This window comes from Protopterus annectens, chromosome 9.part0 (genome assembly GCF_019279795.1).
Source record: "Protopterus annectens isolate FY-2018-M chromosome 9.part0, PAN1.0, whole genome shotgun sequence".
In the NCBI taxonomy this organism is placed as follows: domain Eukaryota; kingdom Metazoa; phylum Chordata; order Ceratodontiformes; family Protopteridae; genus Protopterus; species Protopterus annectens.
The window spans coordinates 1,076,428,729-1,076,448,840 of record NC_056743.1 but is presented as its reverse complement, the minus strand read 5'-3'; the positions used below and the strand labels follow the sequence as shown (position 1 = coordinate 1,076,448,840).

The 20,112-nt window shown below is 42.3% G+C and overlaps 1 protein-coding gene across 4 annotated transcripts in view; it reads left to right on the top strand.

Moving 5' to 3' along the window:
* The window catches only part of AAAS (aladin WD repeat nucleoporin), a 1,251,774-nt gene that overhangs the window by 427,040 nt on the left and 804,622 nt on the right, over window positions 1–20,112 (top strand). For all 4 annotated transcript variants that reach the window (XM_044083905.1, XM_044083907.1, XM_044083908.1 and 1 more), the window contains exon 5: window positions 3,379–3,470. In XM_044083905.1, the coding sequence (XP_043939840.1) occupies window positions 3,379–3,470 (92 nt within the window). The remainder of the gene's footprint in view (window positions 1–3,378; window positions 3,471–20,112) is intronic.

Sequence of the window (20,112 nt, the reverse complement as noted above, 5' to 3'; positions counted from 1 at the left end):
CAGTCCAGGAAAACAAAATCTGTCACAGCCTCCACGTCTTCCCTATCTATTTTCAAAGAACTGGTAGGATTGGACAACATAATTTTAGGTTTGGTTTGTTGCTCTACATAAAACACTTTTGTGCTTTCTACTTTGACTTCATCAACGGCTCTTCAACACTTCCTTAGTCTCAGCTGTCAGAGTGGTATCATCTACATACTGAACGTTATTAATATTGCAGCAATTTTGATTCCAGCATTTGATCCATCTAACCCAGCATTTTTATGTGACATATTAAGTCTATAATTTGAATAAATATGGAGATGGAATAATATACAGCCTTGTCATATTCTTTTTACAGTGTTAAACCAGACAGTTGTTCTACATTTAGTTCTGTTCCTGCTCATTCTTCATACATATTCTTCAGGAGGTAAATAAATAATGTGACCTGGTAGCCTGAATTCTCTAAAAACTTGGCATAGTTTGTTTTGGTTGGCACAGTCAAAGACTTTAGAGTAGTCAGTAAAGCTGAAGAGTGACATTTTCTGAAACTTTCTTGCTTTCTCCATTATCCAGTGGATGTTGGTAATTTGATCTCTTGCTCCACTGCCACTTCTACTAGCTTACACATCTGGCAGTTCTCTGTCCATATATTGATGCAGTCTAACTTGTAGGATCTTGAGTATTTCCTTGCTAGCATGCATAGTTTTTTGTTAATTTGAGCATTTTTTTTAGCATTCTCTTTTTTGGGCTTGGAATGTAAACTGCCCTTTTCCAGTTCAATGACCACTGTCCTGTTTTCCAGACTCGCTGACAAATTCCATGCAGTGCTGTAACAGCCTCATTTTGCAGGATTTTAAACCTTTCAACTGGAGTTCCATCACTTCCTTCAGCCTTGTTATTGGCAAGGCTTTCTAGTGCCGTTTAACTTCATTCTCTAGGGTCTTTGGCTTTAAATCATCTAAAACACCATTGTATGTGTTGGTGATGTCGGGATTCTTCTGTATATTTATGCAACTTTTTCTTAATGTCTTCTGCTTCTGTTAGATCCCTCCCATCTTTGTCTTTTATCATGCCCAACTTTACTAATCATCTTGAAAAGATCTCTTGAATTTCCCATTCTGTTGTTTTCTTCCAGTTCTTTGCACTGCTCAGTGTTGAGGTGCTCAGAGATAAAAGGAAAGTGCAGTGCTGCAAAGAATTATACACCACTGGAACTTGGAACATAAAGAATTACAAACCAAAGTAAACTTGTGGTTAAGGTTGAAATATGGGGAATAAACATTGAGTTCTTGGGAATTACTGAACTAAAATGGATTGGAATGGACCATTTTACATCAGACTATCATATTTTCTGTTGTGGACAATAACCTTGAGGAAATGAAGTAGTTATCATAGTTAATAAAATGGTATCAAAATCAGTGCTGTGCTGCAACCCAAAAATATAGAATTATCTCAATCTGACTACAAGGTAACCCATCCAACATTACAGTGATGCATGTTTATGCTCTGTGTGCTGATTTGAAAGAGGTGGTTGACCAATTTTCTGTGGGTCTGCAGTGCCTTTTGGAAATAATACCAAAAAGATAATACATTCATCATAGGTGATTGGAGTGATAAAACTGGTAGGCATAGTACAATTGGAGTAAAAGGCATGTTTGCTCTTGGATTACAAAATTAAGTGGGTTATAGACTGCTGCTGCTTCTCCTCTGGCCTACTGGTTAAGGAGATGGTTTAATGCATGCAGGTTATGGAGTTTGTTCCCTGATAATAGAAAAGGGCAGTTGGTTTCTTTTAAGGGTTGGGGTAGGTGGCATAATGGTTAAGGTGTTTACCTCACAGGCAGAGGATACAGAGTTTGATTCTCACCTTTGGGAAATTGGCTAGGTTTAAAATGACCCACAAAGGCAACTAGCCTCTTACTAAACTATTAATTATGACTCTGTGAATTGCTAAAATTCTATCAAGATAATTCACTAATCATAGCAAACACTGTCTTTCAACAGATTAAGCAGATTGTCTATATATTTTCCTGTCAGAGATAGAAAATGTTCATACAGTCAGCAAAAACAAGAAGCAGGCTATGGCTAAAATCATCAGCTTCTTATTGCAAAGTTTAGAATTTGGTTGAGGAAAGGTGGACAGGCAGGTGAGATGTGAGTTTGATATTATTCCAAATGAATATCCATTGGAGGTGAAGAATAGATTGGAGGGATTAGACCTGGTTGACAGAGTACCTGAAGAACTATAGACAGAATTTCAGGATATTGTCCAGGAGGTTGCAATTAAAAGTATTCCAAACAGAAAGAAGATTAAGAAGACAAAATGGCTGTCTGTACTGGCTTTAAAAGTGGTTGAGGAAAGAAGGAGAGCAAAAAGCAATCTATAACATAGGAGAAATATGTCAAACTGAATGCAGGATTTCAGAGAACAGCAAGAAGAGAGAAACAGGCATACTTGAATGAGCAGTGCAGAAAAAAATGGAACAAGTTTACTTGGTGAGGTTGCTGACTGGGGATGAAAACAGATAAAGTGAGTAAAACTCAAATATTATAATTTACTGCTGAACACACTTCAAAAATCTACTGTTATGGTAAGTAGAGTTTCACAAGCTGTACTGTCTTAACACATTGACATGGGCATGTTGGGATTAGTGGAAGTCATAGCATGTAAATTCACTGGCATCCTGTATAAAGAGAAGATGGAGCAGGTCCTCACTGTCATTGTCTCAGACCCATCTGTAGCCTCTTATTGAAATGCAGTTTAAGGACCATGTTGGACAGCTGCAATATGGCATTCCCAGCATGTATTTTGAACTTGGGTGTCAGTGTGTGGGGCAGTGTGCTGCAGCTGCATCATTAAACAAAAATATTTTGCATTTACTAGTGTTGATTTGTTTTCATGACCATTTAAAAGTACGTCGTTCTTGAGTTTTATCTTTTGTAACTTCATTGCTTATCCTCTTGCCTAGCAATTCTGTCTGACACAGATTAAAGATGTTTGATTAGCCAAAGAAGAGGAATTACTTCTGCTATAAAAATGTGGCGCATGGTAAAATTTTTACTAGTGCCAGAGTTAAGCATATTGATGTGCTTGTTAAGTGAATTGCCTTGGGGAGTAGGCATTGGGCACCATTTGTGTACTGTGAATTTATATACTGTTTAAATTCTTTGTTGAATAAATATGTCCTTCATACATACTTGCAGCAGAGGTTCTTAATCTGGTGCAGTCTTGTATTTATCTTGCAAAAATTACTTGAAGACCATTACATGTTTGCTCTGAAGGACTGAGACCTGATCTTGAGCTGATAATTTCTGGTTTATCTTTTGTGATCTGATGTAGTGTTGAAATTAAAAAGAGGCCATTGACCGTTGCTGTCAAACAAAATTCCTTTTCAGTTCCAAAGTTGTTACAGGCAGCCTCATGCTTCTTCTTGGCAGTCTTCAGATGGGTATCCTCTCTCCATGGGTCCTTATACCCTCACCTCACTGTGAGTATCCATTTATAATTCTAGTTCACTTGTTTATTGGAATATTTTGGGGATGCTCTTTAGCACTACAGTCAGTTGCCATTAAGAATGGACACTACTTAAACATTGATGCCTTCTATGTATATATCTTGCTTTATGCTGGTGTAATACACACAGAAACAGCTAAAATATGACGTCCTAAATATCCTTTGCTGAGCAGTCAGTGTGAGTTTTGCATATGTAATGGAGCTGCATTACTGTAGTTATGAAATGGACTTGTTATAGTTAGAAAAGTTGGGGAAACTGTAGTGTTCTTTAATTTCACTGAGGAGGTTAAAGGAAGTTTAACTATTGAGACCATAAGATGAACTTTTAAAGATGATACTGTGACAGTAGTGTGCATTAAATGTCTTACGATATAATTGTTTACTTTTTATAAATTCAATATCACCATTATGTGGGTTACTGTTGAAAGAAAATGTTGTACCTGTTCGGCAAGGTTATAATGCAAACATCAATATGTTTGCTTTATTTGAAAGTTCAACTAAATGCAGTTAAGTATTGTGATTTGGGTTATGGTATAGTCCATCACGTCCCAGTTGGCTATGAGTGAAGTGAAGGAGAGATCCTTACATGCTTAATGCAGTGGGCATTTCCCCCCTCTGCCCCCTTAATTAACAGAGCGTCCTGTAAGGTTGCAGAATCTTTTGAGAATTTAGCAAAACTTGATAAAGCAGTCCAATGGATTCGAGGGATAATAAAAAAAATCCCATTATCCAGTAGCTGCCTTCAGTAAACCATAAGATCCATGCGTTGTATTAAATACAACCTTTTCATAGATTTTCTAAAGCTGATAGGCACCTGCATTATTTATTGTCTGTGGTAGTTTTAGCTAATAGGGTTATAGCCTGCATAGGATACAACAGCCGTCAGCTGCCAAAGCTTAAGGGTACTTTCCACATGCCCAGACTGTTGACAGTTCTTGCAAAGCTGTTGAAAATCAGTGGCCTGGGTGCCAAGCCCTCTAGAGCTTTCTTGCCATTGAAGAGTGCCCTGTTAGAGGGTTTTGAGTTTTAACAGTCGGCAAGCATTTCTCCATTGTTGGGTAGATAAGTTCCCTTTGGGGGAAGAAACCTTCCACAATTTATTTTATTGCAGATGTGCTTTTTTTAAAAAAAAGTCAAGTGACTTTTAAGTTAGTAGACTGTGTTCTACTTTTTACTTTAGTAAGAAACCTTTTAAAAGTATTGTTTAAATTAAGTATTGTTGGTGTTTTGTGTTGAAAGCACTGCTTTGTTGATATTTATCTTTTTACCAACTGATAATGTCAATGGTACATTGACTTCATTCTTGATGTTACCATGGAAGAATTTACTGGTTCCTCCATTCTTCCTTCTTCTGGCCACAAAAAAAGAGAACATTTCCAGACAGCCTTTACACCTTTAGCAGACGACAAATTTGCCTCAGTTGCTAACAGGTCATTTGTGTTTCCACAGACCACGCATCTTCTTCCTTTGTTTTCTGTGGGGTAGTCCCTTCACAGATCATGTACCTGTGGTTAAACAGATCCTCTGCTGCTATTAGAGTGTCCTTAGCAGGCATGGGAGAACCACTCTTGTCTGTTTTGAAGGAAGGAGTGGGGAATGCCTGTCTGCCTAGGCGACCTGAGATGCCTGTTCCCTGGGATGATTTTCCTGATGTGAGTCTGTTTGCTTTTATGGAACTTCCTGTTAAAAAGAAGCAGAAAGTTAAACATTTATCTTCCCCTGTCTCATTTACCTTAGAGAGGCATGACTTATTGGGCTTGGCTCATGGCCCCCACCCCATTCTAGTTTTACTGAGAAAAAGAATTATTTGTGAAGATTAACAGGGAACAAGTTCTGTTTATTTCCCCCTCCTCATGCGACTGTTTCTGATTCTAAAGAGAATATTTCTTCTGATTGTCCCTTTGAAGAAAATTCTTTTTTCTGAAACTATGTCTAGGATGAAGCAATTGTTTCAGTGGAAATTTGATAACATCTCATTTTCTTTGAAAAAATATGATTTTTTACAACTGGAATTTTCCCAGTCAGCTACTGTTCCTCCTGTTCTTCTGTCTTAGGTTCCTCAGTCTTGCAAATTTTCATTTTCTACTCCCAGGTCTGATCTTTCCTTGGCAAATGCTAATCTATACCCCTCTAATAAGGAAGGAAAGCCTTTGATAGATTTGAGGAAAAAGTATATACCTTTTCCACACTTAATTTTAGAATTATTACTTGATAAGTCACATTTTTTTCTTCCTCCATTTAGGAATATCAGAAACATAGACACCTTTTCACTTTTCTGAGTATAAATCTCCAGGAATACTTATTGCTTCTGTCTCACATGACCAAACATGCTTTGAAATGTGCTTATATCTCAGCTGATACTGGAACCTGTATGAGAAAGTTTGCATGGTTAAATTCTCAAAATTTACGTGGGGATGTTAAAGCTGAAATGTTAAATTTCACCTTTGGATATGGAGGTTGTTTTGGACTATCTACTGCTGATGTCTTGAAAAAGTGTGATGGAAAGGAACATTGATTCAAGGGGTGACGCTCTTCCTTCTCCAAGTTTTTTTAAAGGTTTCACAACTACCTTGGGATCTTTCTGTAAAAAGCAAAATAAGCAGACCCAGCAAAATGCATGTCAGGAAGACTCCAAAAAGAAATGGGCAGTTTCCTTGAAGCCAGGACAGTCCAGCAAGTGTAAATGACGATCTACAAATTGTAATCCCCACCACTCTTCCAACCCTTTAAGTCTTCCCCTCCAAATCTGGCACTCCATTTCTCTTTGGCACTAGATAAAATGTCAGACAAATGGGAACTGAGAGTGATCCATCATGAGTAGAGATTGCAATGAAAGTCCCTTCCTTCTTTTCAGGGGATTCCTTCCCTTCCACCAGATCAAACTTTGTGTTTTTCTCTTGTCATTCAGAATTTGCTGACTCTGGGTGTGAACAGAACCTGTTCCCATTCCTCTGATAGGGAAAGGCTTTTATTCATGAATGTTCATAGCACCAAAGAAAGAAGCTTCATGGAAACCAGTTCTATATGTTTCCTTCTTCAGTTTGTGAAAGTCCCAAAGTTTAAATTGCTGTATTTCACAGCCTATTGCCTTTTATTGTTTTTTTTTTTTTTTTTTTTGGTAACCAGATTTAAAGGATGCTTATCATATTCCTATAGCCTCAGATTTCAAAATTTTTTAAAGATTTTCTCTGTATGGATTACACACTAGCAGTCCTCTGCATTACCCATTGGATTATTTACTGCTCCAAGGATGTTCACAAAATGTTTAGCTCCATTGATTAACCTATTGCAGATTGCAAAGTATTCATATTTCTTTCTTATCTAGATGACTTCTCTTTGTAGAGATTTTTCACAAGTGTCAGGAATCACTCACTTTGGTAATAGATCTTTACAGATTGGATTTCCAGGAGAATATTCCAAAGTTGTGTTTAATTCCTTCACACAGGATTGTATTCTCTGGGTGCCTCAGTTCAAATAGTTTTTGTTCCACAGGAAAAAGTAGCTCTCGGTCTAGATCTGTTTATTAGTTTTTCACTCAGTCCAGGACATCAGCAAGGAAATTTCTCTGGCACCAAGGATTCATGGCATCTACAATTCTCATTTATCAATTTATCTTTCAATATAGTAGCTCCAAAAGCTATTTTCATAGCTGGTGTGTGTGTTTTGCTTCTGCTGGTTGTATGACCGGTTCTGTTGAACTTTTTTTAGTATCCCGTTTCTTTCTTTGTTGTTTACGGGCTAGGCCCGTTTCAGTTAGAGGACCTAGTCCTCCCCTGTTTTTGTGTAGCAGACCTGTTAGCGGGTTTTTTGTTGTGTGACTGTTTTTGGTGCCTTTATTACCTGGGCTAGGCCCGTTTAACTTGGGGTCTATATTATATCCTCAAACGCTTAAAAAAGCGAACGCTGATGGATCGAACTTATTTTCACGAAACTGCAAAATATCAAAGCAGCAGAAACTCGAATTTTTTCCTAGGGAAAGAATTTGGTTGTCTGTTTCTGTTGCTTCGGTATTTTCAGTGTTATGGTGGAAAGTTACCGGTCAGATTCAGGTAAGCGTGCTATTGTGTGGATGTGAGTGTTAGGGTGAGTTAGGGTTAGGTGTGTGCGCGATTGAGTGGACATGAGGGTTAGGGCGGATTTAAGTGAGTTAGGGAGTGAGTGAGGTGAGTGTGCGATAGTGACAGACCTTAGGGTTAGGGTTTGGGTTAAGGTAAGTGTGTAGTTAGTGGTGTGTGCATAGTTTAGTGTAGGGTTAGGTATCAGATTTTAGGTGTATGTGTGTGGAATTCTGTTTGTTTGGTGTGCTTGTGTTTTGTGTATGTGTTTTGGATCAGCGATTTTTTTCCCTGGGAAAAAAAATCGCTAATCTGACAGTTCGAGATTGTAAGCTTTCGCTTAAATTAGGTCGATCAATCAACGTTCGCTTTTTTAAGCGTTCGATGATATAATATAGACCCTTAACTTAGAGGACTTAGTCCTCCTTGTGATTATCCCACGGCCTCTAGGCCGTTTAAGTTAGAGGCTCTAGTTCCTGCGCTCTATCTTGGTTATTTTTGGTTACTGTAGTGAAGGTGTCCCTACTGTTTTTCCCTGTGTGTATGTGTTCTTGCTATCACCATGTCCAAGGATTCTAAAGAACACAGGCCTTCGGGCTTTAAAAAGTGTGTCAAATGTAATAATAAGATGTCTTTGACGGATGGGTACTCTGTGTGCTTGTATTGCTTGGGGGCTATTCATCTACAAGAATCCTGCTTGCTCTGTCACACTTTCAGTCCCCGTGTGCTGCAAGAAAGGAAGAACAAGCTTATTTTAAAGGGATTGCTGAAATCTTCCTTTGAAGAAGACTTGGAGAGGTCTTCTAGTTCCAGATCCTCTCCTTCCAAACCAGACAAAAAAACAGACAAAAGATCCTCTAAGAAATGCTGTCCAGCTCCGTCAGTTTCCTCGGAGCCGCCAGAGAAAATCACTAGGACTACAGTTGCTTCTTCGGCTCCACTGGCTTCGGGGCTGACAGAAGGCAGTGCATCTATGATGTCGACATCCGCTCCCAGTTTATTAGAGCTGGTGACAGATTTATCAGTTCAGAGCCAGTCTCCAGTTTTTCGACCGGTTTCTCCGACTCACAGGTCTCCCTCTGCAGGGAGATCCAGATCCCTGACCATGTCCTCTAGGTCTTCTAGGAACCTTTCTGATGACTATGTCGATAGAGTGGTGAGGAAACTGCTCCAGTCATCGGTGCTGGCTAAATTGCTTTTGGCTCTGGCCCAGTCTGCTCCAGAGCCCATCCTCCCTTCATCTTTGTATGTTCCTCCTCCGAACCTTTCTTCGTCGGATGCCGCAAGGTTGATTCCAGTAGCCTCTTTTGGCATCTCGGCTCCGATCTCTGCTCCGACCCCGTCAGCGCCTTCCATGGGGTCCAGGATCCCACAGTTCACCGGCCAGAACCGAGAAGGAGGTCTCGGGTCGATCTTCTTCGGCTCTGAGCCTTCCTCTCGGCACTTCGGCTCGGGTGAGCGTGGGCCCGACATTGGCTTCGGACCTCATCTCCTCGGCTCTGAGGGCTACTACCATATCTTCCACGGTTAGTCGACCTTCGGAGCCGGGGGAGATCAGCTTTCAAGGTCATGAGGAGTGTGCTGGCCAGGTCGTCAGCTGCATCTTACAGCACCGACACTCTTCCCTCTCTAGCACCGATATCAGTCTCAGATCACCCTCTATCTAGGGACAGTGGAGACCTAAGGCCTCAGGATACCTCCATGAGTGGTCCCCAGCTTTCTGAGGCCTCCCCAGATTTTTTACCTGAGGAGCCCCCCAGAAAGAGAGTGTGCAAGAGGAAGCACATGGACTCCCAAGATGATCTCTCATGTCTGACACCGACCTCAAGGAGTCAGAGGGGTCCCCCAAGTCGTCTTCTGACGATATCTCTTTCTCAGATATCTTGGAAATATTGAGACAGAGAGGCAACTGGCCATCCAAAGCCCCTTCTGAGGAGTCAGTGTTCCTGAAGACCTTTGGGTCCCAACCCTCCACCTCTTGGGTTTCTCCCCCGTTCGACAAGCTTGTGGACCTCATTTGTCGAAAGGTGTGGGAAATTCCAGACACTGTGGAACCGGTCCCTAGGAGACCCATCAAGTTTTTGTCTGCTCCCCCTGATAAATAATTTTTTTACAAAAGGCATTCCAGTAGATGCCATGGTGGTGGCAGCAGCCACCAAGAAGGAACTTGCAGAAACTTAATCTATTGTCCATCCCCCTACAAGGAGTCCAGGGCTATGGACAGGTATGGGAAACGTATGTTCACTTCAGCGGCCTTTACACTGTGGTCGCTGAACTTTGTTTGTGTCTTTCGGCTTTTCCCGGTTAGGGGTCGCCACAGCAGAACTCTGGTCCGCTAATGATTGGTAGTTGAGTTTTACATGCCGATTTACCAGCCTTGTCGCATTTTACACTGCTCCAGAGAGATCTCCTAAAAGAGCTGGGAGATTCTCTACAGGGTAACATTTCTGATGCTGTGACTCAGAAGGTCAATGCTCAGATGTCTACCCTAAATTCTGTTACCAACTCCTCCATAAGGCTGATCTCTTATGCAGCTGATGGAGCGAGCAGGGCTGCGGGTTCTGAGACACTCCTGGGTGCGCCTGTGCAACTTTGCGGAGGCTTTCAAGTCTGCCTTCACCAATTCCCCCTTTGACGGCCATCTTTATTTGGAAACAAGGTGAAGGACACTCTCACTAGGTGCGAGCAGGAAGGAAAAACCCTGTCTGCTGTGGGAGTCCATTTTTCTATGCCTTCTAGACCTTATCCCAAGGGCAAGAAGGGTGGAAAAATGTGGTTCAGAAAGTCGCAGAGGTTTTTTCGCGATGCACAGAGTGATTCCCCCTCCAGAGCCAGAGGAGGGGGTGGAAATTCAGGTAGACACCGCCCTAGAGGCTGAGGCGGCCCACGTAACCAGGGGGACCACGATTCCTTTCGTGGTTCTGCCTACCAATGCTCCTGAGGGGAGGCCCGGCTGTGCATTTCTGGAGCCAGTCGGGGGTCGCATTTCTCTATACCCAGAAGCCTGGCGAGACATCACCCAAGACGAGTGGGTATTAGAGATAATTTCCAGAGGTTATCATATTCCCCTTCTTTCTTATCCCCCACCAAACAAAAGAATCCCAGACGTTCCACCCAGTCAAAGGGATTCCGCAACTTTAGAAGTACAAAAGTTGCTGTCAAAGGGAGCCATCCGGCCTGTCCCCTCAGACCAAGTAGGATTAGGGACTTACTCCAGATTCTTTTTGGTGCCGAAAAGAACAGGGGACCTGAGACCCATTTTGGATCTCAGCTGTTTGAACCTTCATGTAGAGAAGTCCAAGTTCCGCATGGTCACGTTACAGTCAATTCTCCCGTTATTAGGGAAAGATGTGTGTATATGCTCCATCAACCTCAAGGATGCTTACTACCATATCAAAATGGACAGGGCATCCAGAAGTCACCTACGCTTCCGGCTGGGAGCCAGTCATTTTCAGTTTCGCGCCCTGCCTTTTGGTCTCACCACAACCCCCATGGTGTTCACCAAATGCATGGCAGTGGTAACGGCTCACTTGAGACGTCAGGGATTCCAAGTGTTTCCGTACCTGGATGACTGGCTCCTGTCTGCCACCACCAGGCATCTACTGCTGCAGACCAGGGACGCCACTATTGCACTGTGCCAAAGTCTGGGAATTACTTTGAATTGGGAAAAGTCTGCCTTGTTGCCCTCGCAGAGTGTTACCTTTATTGGTGCCGAATTAGACACGGTGCTCATGAGGGTTTTCATACCAGAAAAGAGCAGCAAGTCTACACTTTGCTACCACTGAAGAAGTCAAGGCAAAAGTGGTCCTCAAGTTGTTAGGGACCATTGCTGCCATGATTATGCTAGTTCCTCTTGCAAGGCTACACATGAGGCTTCTTCAGTGGCTACTTTTTGCCCAATGGTCTCTACAGCATCTCCCGCTCTCCCATCTTATTTTAATTACAGACAGGTGCACGCAGGATCTGCACTGGTGACTTCAGACCAGCAATCTTAATGCGGGCATGCCTTTCGTTCTTCCTTCTCTGGTTGCCATGGTGACCACGGATGCCTCCCAGATCGGGGGGGGGGGCATTATCTCGGCAGGGCAGTCCAAGGCACATGGCAAGAACACGAGATCCATTTGCATATCAATGTCTTAGAGATGAGAGCGGTGCTGTTAGCATTGCAAGCACTTTAAGGCTTTCTTCCTCATGGGACAATTGCAATCCACTCAGACAACATGTCAGTGGTATGGTATCTGAACAAACAGGGAGGAACCAGGTCGTATCCCCTTTGCAGAGAGGCACTTCGAGTGTGGCAGTGGGCAGTATCTTCCCAGCGCTTTGTAGTAGCAACGCACATACCGGGGAAGTCCAACGTGATTGCCGACAGGCTGAGCAGAGCTATTCTGATGCCTCACGAGTGGTCCCTGAGCGAACAAGTGGCGGAACGGATTTTTCGCAGATAGGGTCAGTCTTGCTGCGATCTATTTGTCAGCCCCGTCAATGCCAAATGCAGCAGCTACTTCACCCTTATCCCCCCCCCAAAGGGGAGGCACCTAGGGATGCTCTAGTTCACGATTGGCCCTCCGGTCTTCTCTGTGCCTTCCCTCCAATCCCCCTAACAACGAAGGTTATTCAGAAAGCACAGTCCTTGGGAAGCAAAATGATACTGATTGCACCACACTGGCCTCGTCATATCTGGTTTCCTTTTCTCCACCCTTATCTAATGGACGATACGTGGATTCTGGACCCAGAGCCAGATCTGTTGACTCATATGTCAGGGCAGTTTCACCCCTCCATTCAGACTCTCAGGTTGACAGCATGGCTGGTCCACTTCCGTCCCTAGTCAAGACTTCATGATTTTTTACCGGAGGTGGTTCATATTCTGTCTTCTTCCCACAAGCCTTCTACTACGAAGATTTATTCCGGAAAGTGGAAGAGATTCTACAGATGGGCTCATGAAAGGCAGATTGAGTCCTATACAGCTCCCATTTCATCAGTTTTAGAATTTCTTTCTCAACTTTTCAGCCAGGGATCAGCTGCGGCAACTATCAAAGTGCAGTTGGCAGCTATTTCTACTTTTCATGTTGCTAATGAACCCAATCTAATGGTGCACAGACTTTGTAGGCCTTTTCTGAAAGGGTCTATGCTACTTCGACCTCGTATCTGATCCTGTAATGCCATGGGACCTTAATTTTGTGTTACAGTGGCTTACCTCGCCTTCTTTTGAGCCCGCGGCAACCTGTGACATTAAAGTTTTGTCTTGGAAAACAATCTTTTTGATAGCCATCACTTCGGCTAGGCAGGTCTCTGAACTCCAAGCTTTATCGGTTCGGCCATCTTACTTGGTATTTCACAAGGAAAGGGTTTCTCTAAGACGTAATCCTTCCTTTATGCCTAAGGTTGCTTCGGTCGTCAACCTCAACCAGTCCATTGAGCTGCCTGTATTTTTCCCTGAATTCTCTAACAGGACAGAATTTGTTTCGTCAGCAAGATGTCCACAGACAATTGCGTTTCTATTTACATAGAACAAAAGATATTAGGAAATCTGATCAACTCTTTGTCTCGTTTTCAGACAATAGACTCGGGACTCCAGTTTCTAAAGTGACTCTGTCCAGATGGATTTCTAGTTGCATTTCCTTCATCTATACCTCACATAGCAAGGAATTACCCTTTAAAGTGAAGGCTCATTCTACACGTTCGGTATCTACTTCTACTGCCTTTCAGGCTAGGATGTCTATGGATGATATTTGTGCTGCAGCCACTTGGGCATCTCCTCACACCTTTATTAGTCACTACAAATTGGATCCGATATCAAGAGGCAGATCCTCCTTTGGTTCCACAGTGCTCAGGAGTATTTTCCAGTGAGCCATCCAAGGTTTAGGTTCTAGGGATGCTGTCCCATGGGTAAGAATGTAGGCGAGATTGGACTACATAACATCAAGAAGTTATGTACTCACCATAACGTTCGATGTATGTAGTCCATCTCGCCTCACATTCTTACTAACCCGCCCATCTACCTCCTCCTGGAGGATCTAGAGGGCGAGTATCTGTTTTCAGCACTCCTCCTTGATGTGTTAAGTTGGATTTTCCTCTCAGCGTGTTGGTGTGTGTGTATGTGAGCTTGCAGCAAACAAGATGTGGGTATAGGCGCATTGCATCATATGATACCTCTTAGCCACGAGCCAATTGAAGACTTCGAGCTAGAGTATGGCCGAGTCGGAGCCGAGGTTCAGCTCTGAACCCACGGCTAAGAATGTGAGGCGAGGTGGACTACATACATCGAACATTATTGTGAGTACATAACTTCTTGTTTCGTCCCAACATCAACAAACTTGACATTTTAAATTCTAGTATTGGGATTTGTAAAAAGATAACTTCTTTGGTGGAGAGGCCAGTTTTATCTGAATCCAGGTTGCCCATTTTCCCTTCCAGCTCTAGCACATCCTGTAACTACAGATATGAAAACTTGACTTGGGGAACTGTGCCTGTAGGGTAAAAGTGCAGGGTCTTTAGAAAAGAAAAATTCACACCATAACATGAATGTAAATGAGATGTTGGCAGTCCTTAATTTTTATTTAACATTTGTTTACCAGGAAAGTCTGATTTGGAACAGAGCCAATTTTCAGCGGAGGCCTGGGGAGAAATGCTCCAGATGCATGTCTTTGTGACGTGGGAGGAAACCCACATGAATGCAGGGAGGACATGCAGACTCTACACAGGTGGTACCCCAGCCGAGAATCGAACTGGAGAACCTCTTGCTGTGAGGCAACACCGCAACTGCTGCACCACTGCGCCATCCAAGGTCGGACCCAACTTTCTCAATCCTCTGCAGCCCCACAACCCATACAAATGATTACATACAAATCCACGGTTGATGTGGTACAAAGATGGGAGGATGGTTCCAGATCTACCCTCTGTGCTGAGTAGCCATGGTAGTGTGGAATATAGCAGTTCCACACAATGTCACTCTGGAGTTACCTTACATTCTTTCAGTACAAAACAGTGTGGCATTCAGGCTAATCAGGACCAAAACAGGTCCTCACAAATGGTAATTGAATCAGGGGGTCTTCCAGGATTTGATTCATTTGTGGGGAATGCCTCAAGTAGATCTTTTCGCCTCCATTTACAACAAACAACCAGAAAAATTATGTTTCGGGACTCCTTACAAACAGGCCTGGAAAACAGATGAATTCTCATTTCCTTGGTCAGGAATGTTCCTGCATGCCTTTCCACTGATATCTAGGGTCATTCTGAAGATTCAGGAGGACTCCTAAAGATCAGTGTAGTGATTTATTTTTGGCCCAGGCAGTAGTGGTTATCTCTTCTTTTGGAAATTGGCAGGGGCAGTCAGCACAAGCTTCCTCACAGACTTGAACTACTCACACAAGACAGAGGTTGTTTAGTACACCTCAGCTTAAAACAACTTCAACTAACTTCTTGGATGATAGTTTTAATACCTTTTAGGTATCAATTTTCTGAGAATAAGCAGCAGGTATTAAAGAAGGCAAAGGAACTTACTACTAGGAAATCATGTATTAGTAAATGGCAAATTTTGTAGTTGGTGCCACAATAAAAAACAAACCCCTTTAAAGGACATTGTTATGTCGCTGGTTCTGCAATATTGGTGTGAGTTTGTATACTCTGGCCTTTCTTACTCCTTTGTTAAGGTTCATTTGTTGTCCATTTCAGCATGTCTTCCCATGGATCCCCCCTTTCAATACATTCTTATGTCAAAATGTTTTTGAAACTGGTTTCACCTAGAAAATGGGGGGGGGGGGCTCCTTGAGATGTTAATTTGGTTTAGAAAAATTAACTCTTACTCCATTTGAAGCAGCACTTCAGGCATGCTTTGAGATTCATAAAATTAAAAAAAGTTTTGCTGATAGCTTTGATTTCTACAAGAGTAGTGTCTGAGTTTTACTAGCTGCCATGGTTCAACCTTTTAATTTTCCACAATGACAGAGTTTCTTTGAGAACTAATCCTACTTTTATGCCCGAGTGGTACCCGAATTTACTTTAAGCCAAACTCTCCATCTTTCTGTCTTCTTTCCAGAATGTAAAATGAGGGGAGAAGAGATTCTTTATTCTTTGGATTTCCACAGACAAGTCAGATGCTATCTTGATAGAAGCAAAACCTTCAGAAATTCTGATCATGTATGCCTTTTGTATGAAGATAAAAAAAAAGGCAACCTGTTTTAAAGCCGACTGTTTCCAAATTTTGTCATATGCTTTTTTTTTTTTTTTTTTGCACATCATAACTGATCAATTCCAGACAAGTTTAAGGCACATTCTTTGATGGACTTTGCTTTATCAGTGGCTTTTTGGAAATGGGTGGACTGTAGAAGTATCAGAGGCAGTAGCTCAGTCCTCTGTACATACTTTTACAAAGCATTACAAGTTAGACTCCTTTTTCCAGGTCTGGATCAAATTTGCTAGACACATTCTCCAGGGGCTCCTGCATCCTGTTCCTACTTCCTCACAGTCTTTATAAGTTTTGGTAGTCTTCCCATGTAGCAATGGCTACTTCCAGGAGTGACCAATTGATGAACACAGTACAGTTACATAAATACACTTATAACAGTAGATGTTCAAATGGTTACTGCTGTAGTAGTTGGTCCCTCCATCCTTCCCCCTCATTTTTGTATTATCTCTGTTGGCAGGCTGTGGACTATGATTATTACTTGCCTAATATCATCCTCTTTCAGTTGGCATGAAAGCTCTGAAGGGCTTGGCACCCAAACCATTGATTTTCTACAGCTGTGTTGTAGCTGTTGACTGTCTGGGTGCATGGAAAGTGCCCTTAAGCTTTGGATGCTGGCAGTCTGTTATATCCTATGTAAGTTTTAATCTGTAAAACTAAGACCACAGCAACAATGATCATTTGAACAGCAATTGTTATGGCAAGTTTACTTATGCAATTGTACTTTTTGAAAGTAAATGACAATTACTGTTTTATTCGGTTACAAATATACTTATTTATTTTAATCTGTTGTTTAACTACATGGTCTCCCAGGATCCTGTATTTGTCCTCCCCCTTGTATACGATAGTAGTTAACATAACGGTAAGCCTATCCCTTCTTTTGAAATGTGCTTCGTTTAGTAGTTATAAACAGAATGGACTGAATAAAATGAACTGCAATCCTCTATGTATACATTGATTTTTATTTTTTTTTTATCTAAATGTGACAGCTTATGTATGTTCTTTGCTGTAAGCTGTAATAAAGCACAGTTTAAAACTGTTTTCTCTATTGATGTTTCCACCTGAAGACTAGCTGGGGCAAAAAAGAATTAGGAGTAACAATAGGTTGCAGACGGCTAAGACTGAAATAATGTGCAGTTGTCTTTCAAGATTAAATTTGCTTCTGGACTCGAGTGATATTAGCCTGTAGTTACCAAAGTTACCACTTTTGATATGAGCCATACTTTAAATTTTGTTGGGCTGTTGCTGAAATCTCTGCTTTGCTTTATAGTATTAGCTGCTTTAGATTTGATTTTTGTGGAAGCGTTTCCCTTGACTAGTGCAGCACATTTTAAAGTTTAATTGTGTGAGAGGGCTTTTAGGTTGAAAGATTGAACTGATTAGTGTTTGCCACGCTGTTACTTAAGGAGTCCTCTGATGTAGTTGTAGTCACATGTGCAAAGAAGCTTTGTGTTTAGTTGATGCAACTGCATGTTAAATTTTGAAAAGTTGATGTCCCTCCATTTCACTGTTGCAGTATTCATTACAATTGAGATTGCCTGCCAAGGGCGGCCCAACATCTGGCCCGTATATCAAAGCCTTTAGGTTGCCTTAAGGTATGCCATACATCGCACATGCTCTTCACATAGTGTAGCGCATAAAGGTGACATCCGAACATACTATCCTCAGAACTTCTTTGCCGCCAGTATGAGCACCATCTCTTGACTGTCTGTTTGAATGCCCATTCCGTTACTGGTTCACCAAGCCATTGCAGATAAGTGCCCCATTGGGGGTTTGTTTTACTTATCTTCCTTTTATTATATTGTTGCTTATGGGGTTTCATGTCATCCAAGAAGGGAAGATGCCAGTGTGGGAGACAGATTCCCCATAAAGACCGCCATGAACAGTGTCTATTTTGCCTTGGCACTTCACACAACCATACATCCTGCTCTACCTCTCAGGCCTTTGTTCCTAAGACCCTTCGTAGTAGACTTTCTTCTTTGGCACTTTATCTTGAAAACCAACTTCTTAAGCTTCTTGCTAAAGATATGATGGAGGAAACGTTTGCTGCTCCAGGGTACAGCCGTCTGTGAAGAAGGCCAAGAAATCTAGGCCGGAATCTTCTGCTGTTCAGCCTCTGCCAAATGTCTCTCTTAAGGTGCTTGAATACCTGGAGGTTCGCCTGGCTTTATCGTTGTACTCCTTTAAGCACGTCCGAGGAGGCATTGCAGATGTCCACTTTGGACGTTTGGGGGAACCACGACTGATTATCTCCGTGGTGCCTATGGGGGGTTCTCAAATGTTAATCAGAAAAAAAGTCCCTGCTACCATTATTGAATGCTATCCTGATTCGGAGCCTTCTAAATTCTATAAGGCAGACGTCCCATTGAAGAAAAAGCAAAAGAATAAATGTATTTCTCCTGCTCCTAAGGAACCACAGAGTGAATGGCAGTCCTTGAATGGTAGTCATTGAAGAAAAAGCAAAAGAATAAACATATTTCTTCTGCTCCTAAGAGTCCACAGAGTGAATGGCAGTCCTTCACTCAGGGCTTGTTCATTGGTTTGATGGCTTTAAAACCTCCTCAAGACCCACAGAACAGGATTCCTTTGAGGAGTGAGGTGGATTTGGATGAGGAATCCCTTGCTTACTCCTCTAAGATGCCCTCTCCTTTGGATTATGGATTGGAAGAGGATTCTACCTGTCCTGATGATCCCTTTGAAGAGATTTCTTACGGGGTCACTATCTCTAGGATGATGGCGTTCTTTAAATGGGATTGTGCTTAGGTTTCTGAGATACAAAAAAGGTATTATGAGTTGCTTCAGATGGATTCTCTAAGACCTTCTGCTGTTCCTCCTGTTTTGGCTGCCTTGTTGAATGCATTTTTTAATGCTTCTAAGCCTCCTGCCCCCAAGAAACCTGGTAAATTCTATAGCATGCCAGAGGACTGTAAATTCTTATTCAAGTGTCCTTCTGATGATTCCTCGTTGGTGTCTGTAGCTTCTGAAGGGCCATCTCAGTTGCTTCCTTCTCCTAAGTTACTGCCTTCTGATAAAGATAGCAGAAGCATGAAAAGGCTAAGCAAGAAGGGTTCTACCTCTGCTACTTTGGCTTTTAGGGCTGTTAATTATCAGACCCATATGACCAGAAACTTGTTGGCTCTCCTACCCCAGGCCTGTCAGGTTATTTCTGATCTTTCAGACTCTGAGGGTAAAACGTTTGCCCTTTCTCTTTTAGGGACTTCTTCCCAGGTAGCTCATCATTCCATCAAGTGTAGTTATGATGCAGTAGATGCTTCCTCTAGGGCTGCTGCTTTTTGGGTCAGTGATGAGAAGTTATTTCTGGCTTCGGCTTCAGACTTTGCCTGACAATATTAAGGTGATGTTAATGGATGCCCCTCTAGATAATAAACACTTGTTTGGAGAAGCTGCTTATAGGTTCATAGGTTCATACTAGGCTATCTTCCCTGGGGCATTTATAAGCCTAGCCCGATTGTGTTTGGCTTACGCCACCCCTTGATTTGAGCATACTGTGCCCTTTTTAAAGTTTAGTTTACTGTGCCTCTGTCTAATAGTGACACGGAAGTAATCCCCGGGACAAACCTACGATCCCCCATCCACTCATCAAGATTCTTCTTGAAGAGAGTCAGTGAGGTGCTCTGCCTAACATGAATTGGAATTCTATTCCAGAGCGAAGGGAGCCTCTGGGTTATGAATCTGTCCCTCCAGCATGTTCTATTTATTTCTGTGCTGAGGTTTAAGTCCCTCGAGCGCGTGACTCTAAGGGATTTAGATTTACTGAGGTGGAGCATGTCCATTAATTCTGGGTTGGACATAGCTTTATATGTCAGGCATAGATCACCTCGAAGTAGGCGGTATGCAACTGAGTAGAGCTGGAGTTTTTTTAACCAAGCAGCATATGGCATCTGTTTGAGTCCCTTGATCCTCCTGGTGAGGTACTTTTGGGGTCTTTCTAATTGCTGCAGGTGTCTGGTAAGGTACATCCCAAAGGGGGCATTGTATTCTATGATGGGCCTGATGAGGGATGAATAAAGGGGCACGATTACCTCTCTTGATCTAGATGTGAATCCTTTCATGATGAGGTGGGCTATGTAGAAGGTCTTTCTAACCATTTTGGCAATGTGGTTGTCAAAGGAGAGATTGCTATCGACTTGGGTCCCCAGATTCCTAATTACTTTCTCTGTACTTAATGGGTTACCACCTATGTGGTAATTTGTGGGCACATTGTTTTTGCCAAAGGGTATGACTATACCCTTTTTGGCATTTAGCTTTAGACCATGGCTCTGGCACCAGTTATCCGTCTCTGCGAGACCTTTTTGAAGGATGTTTGTGTCAGCTGGAGAGTCGATTATGGCACCCAGTTTTCAGTCATCTGCGAA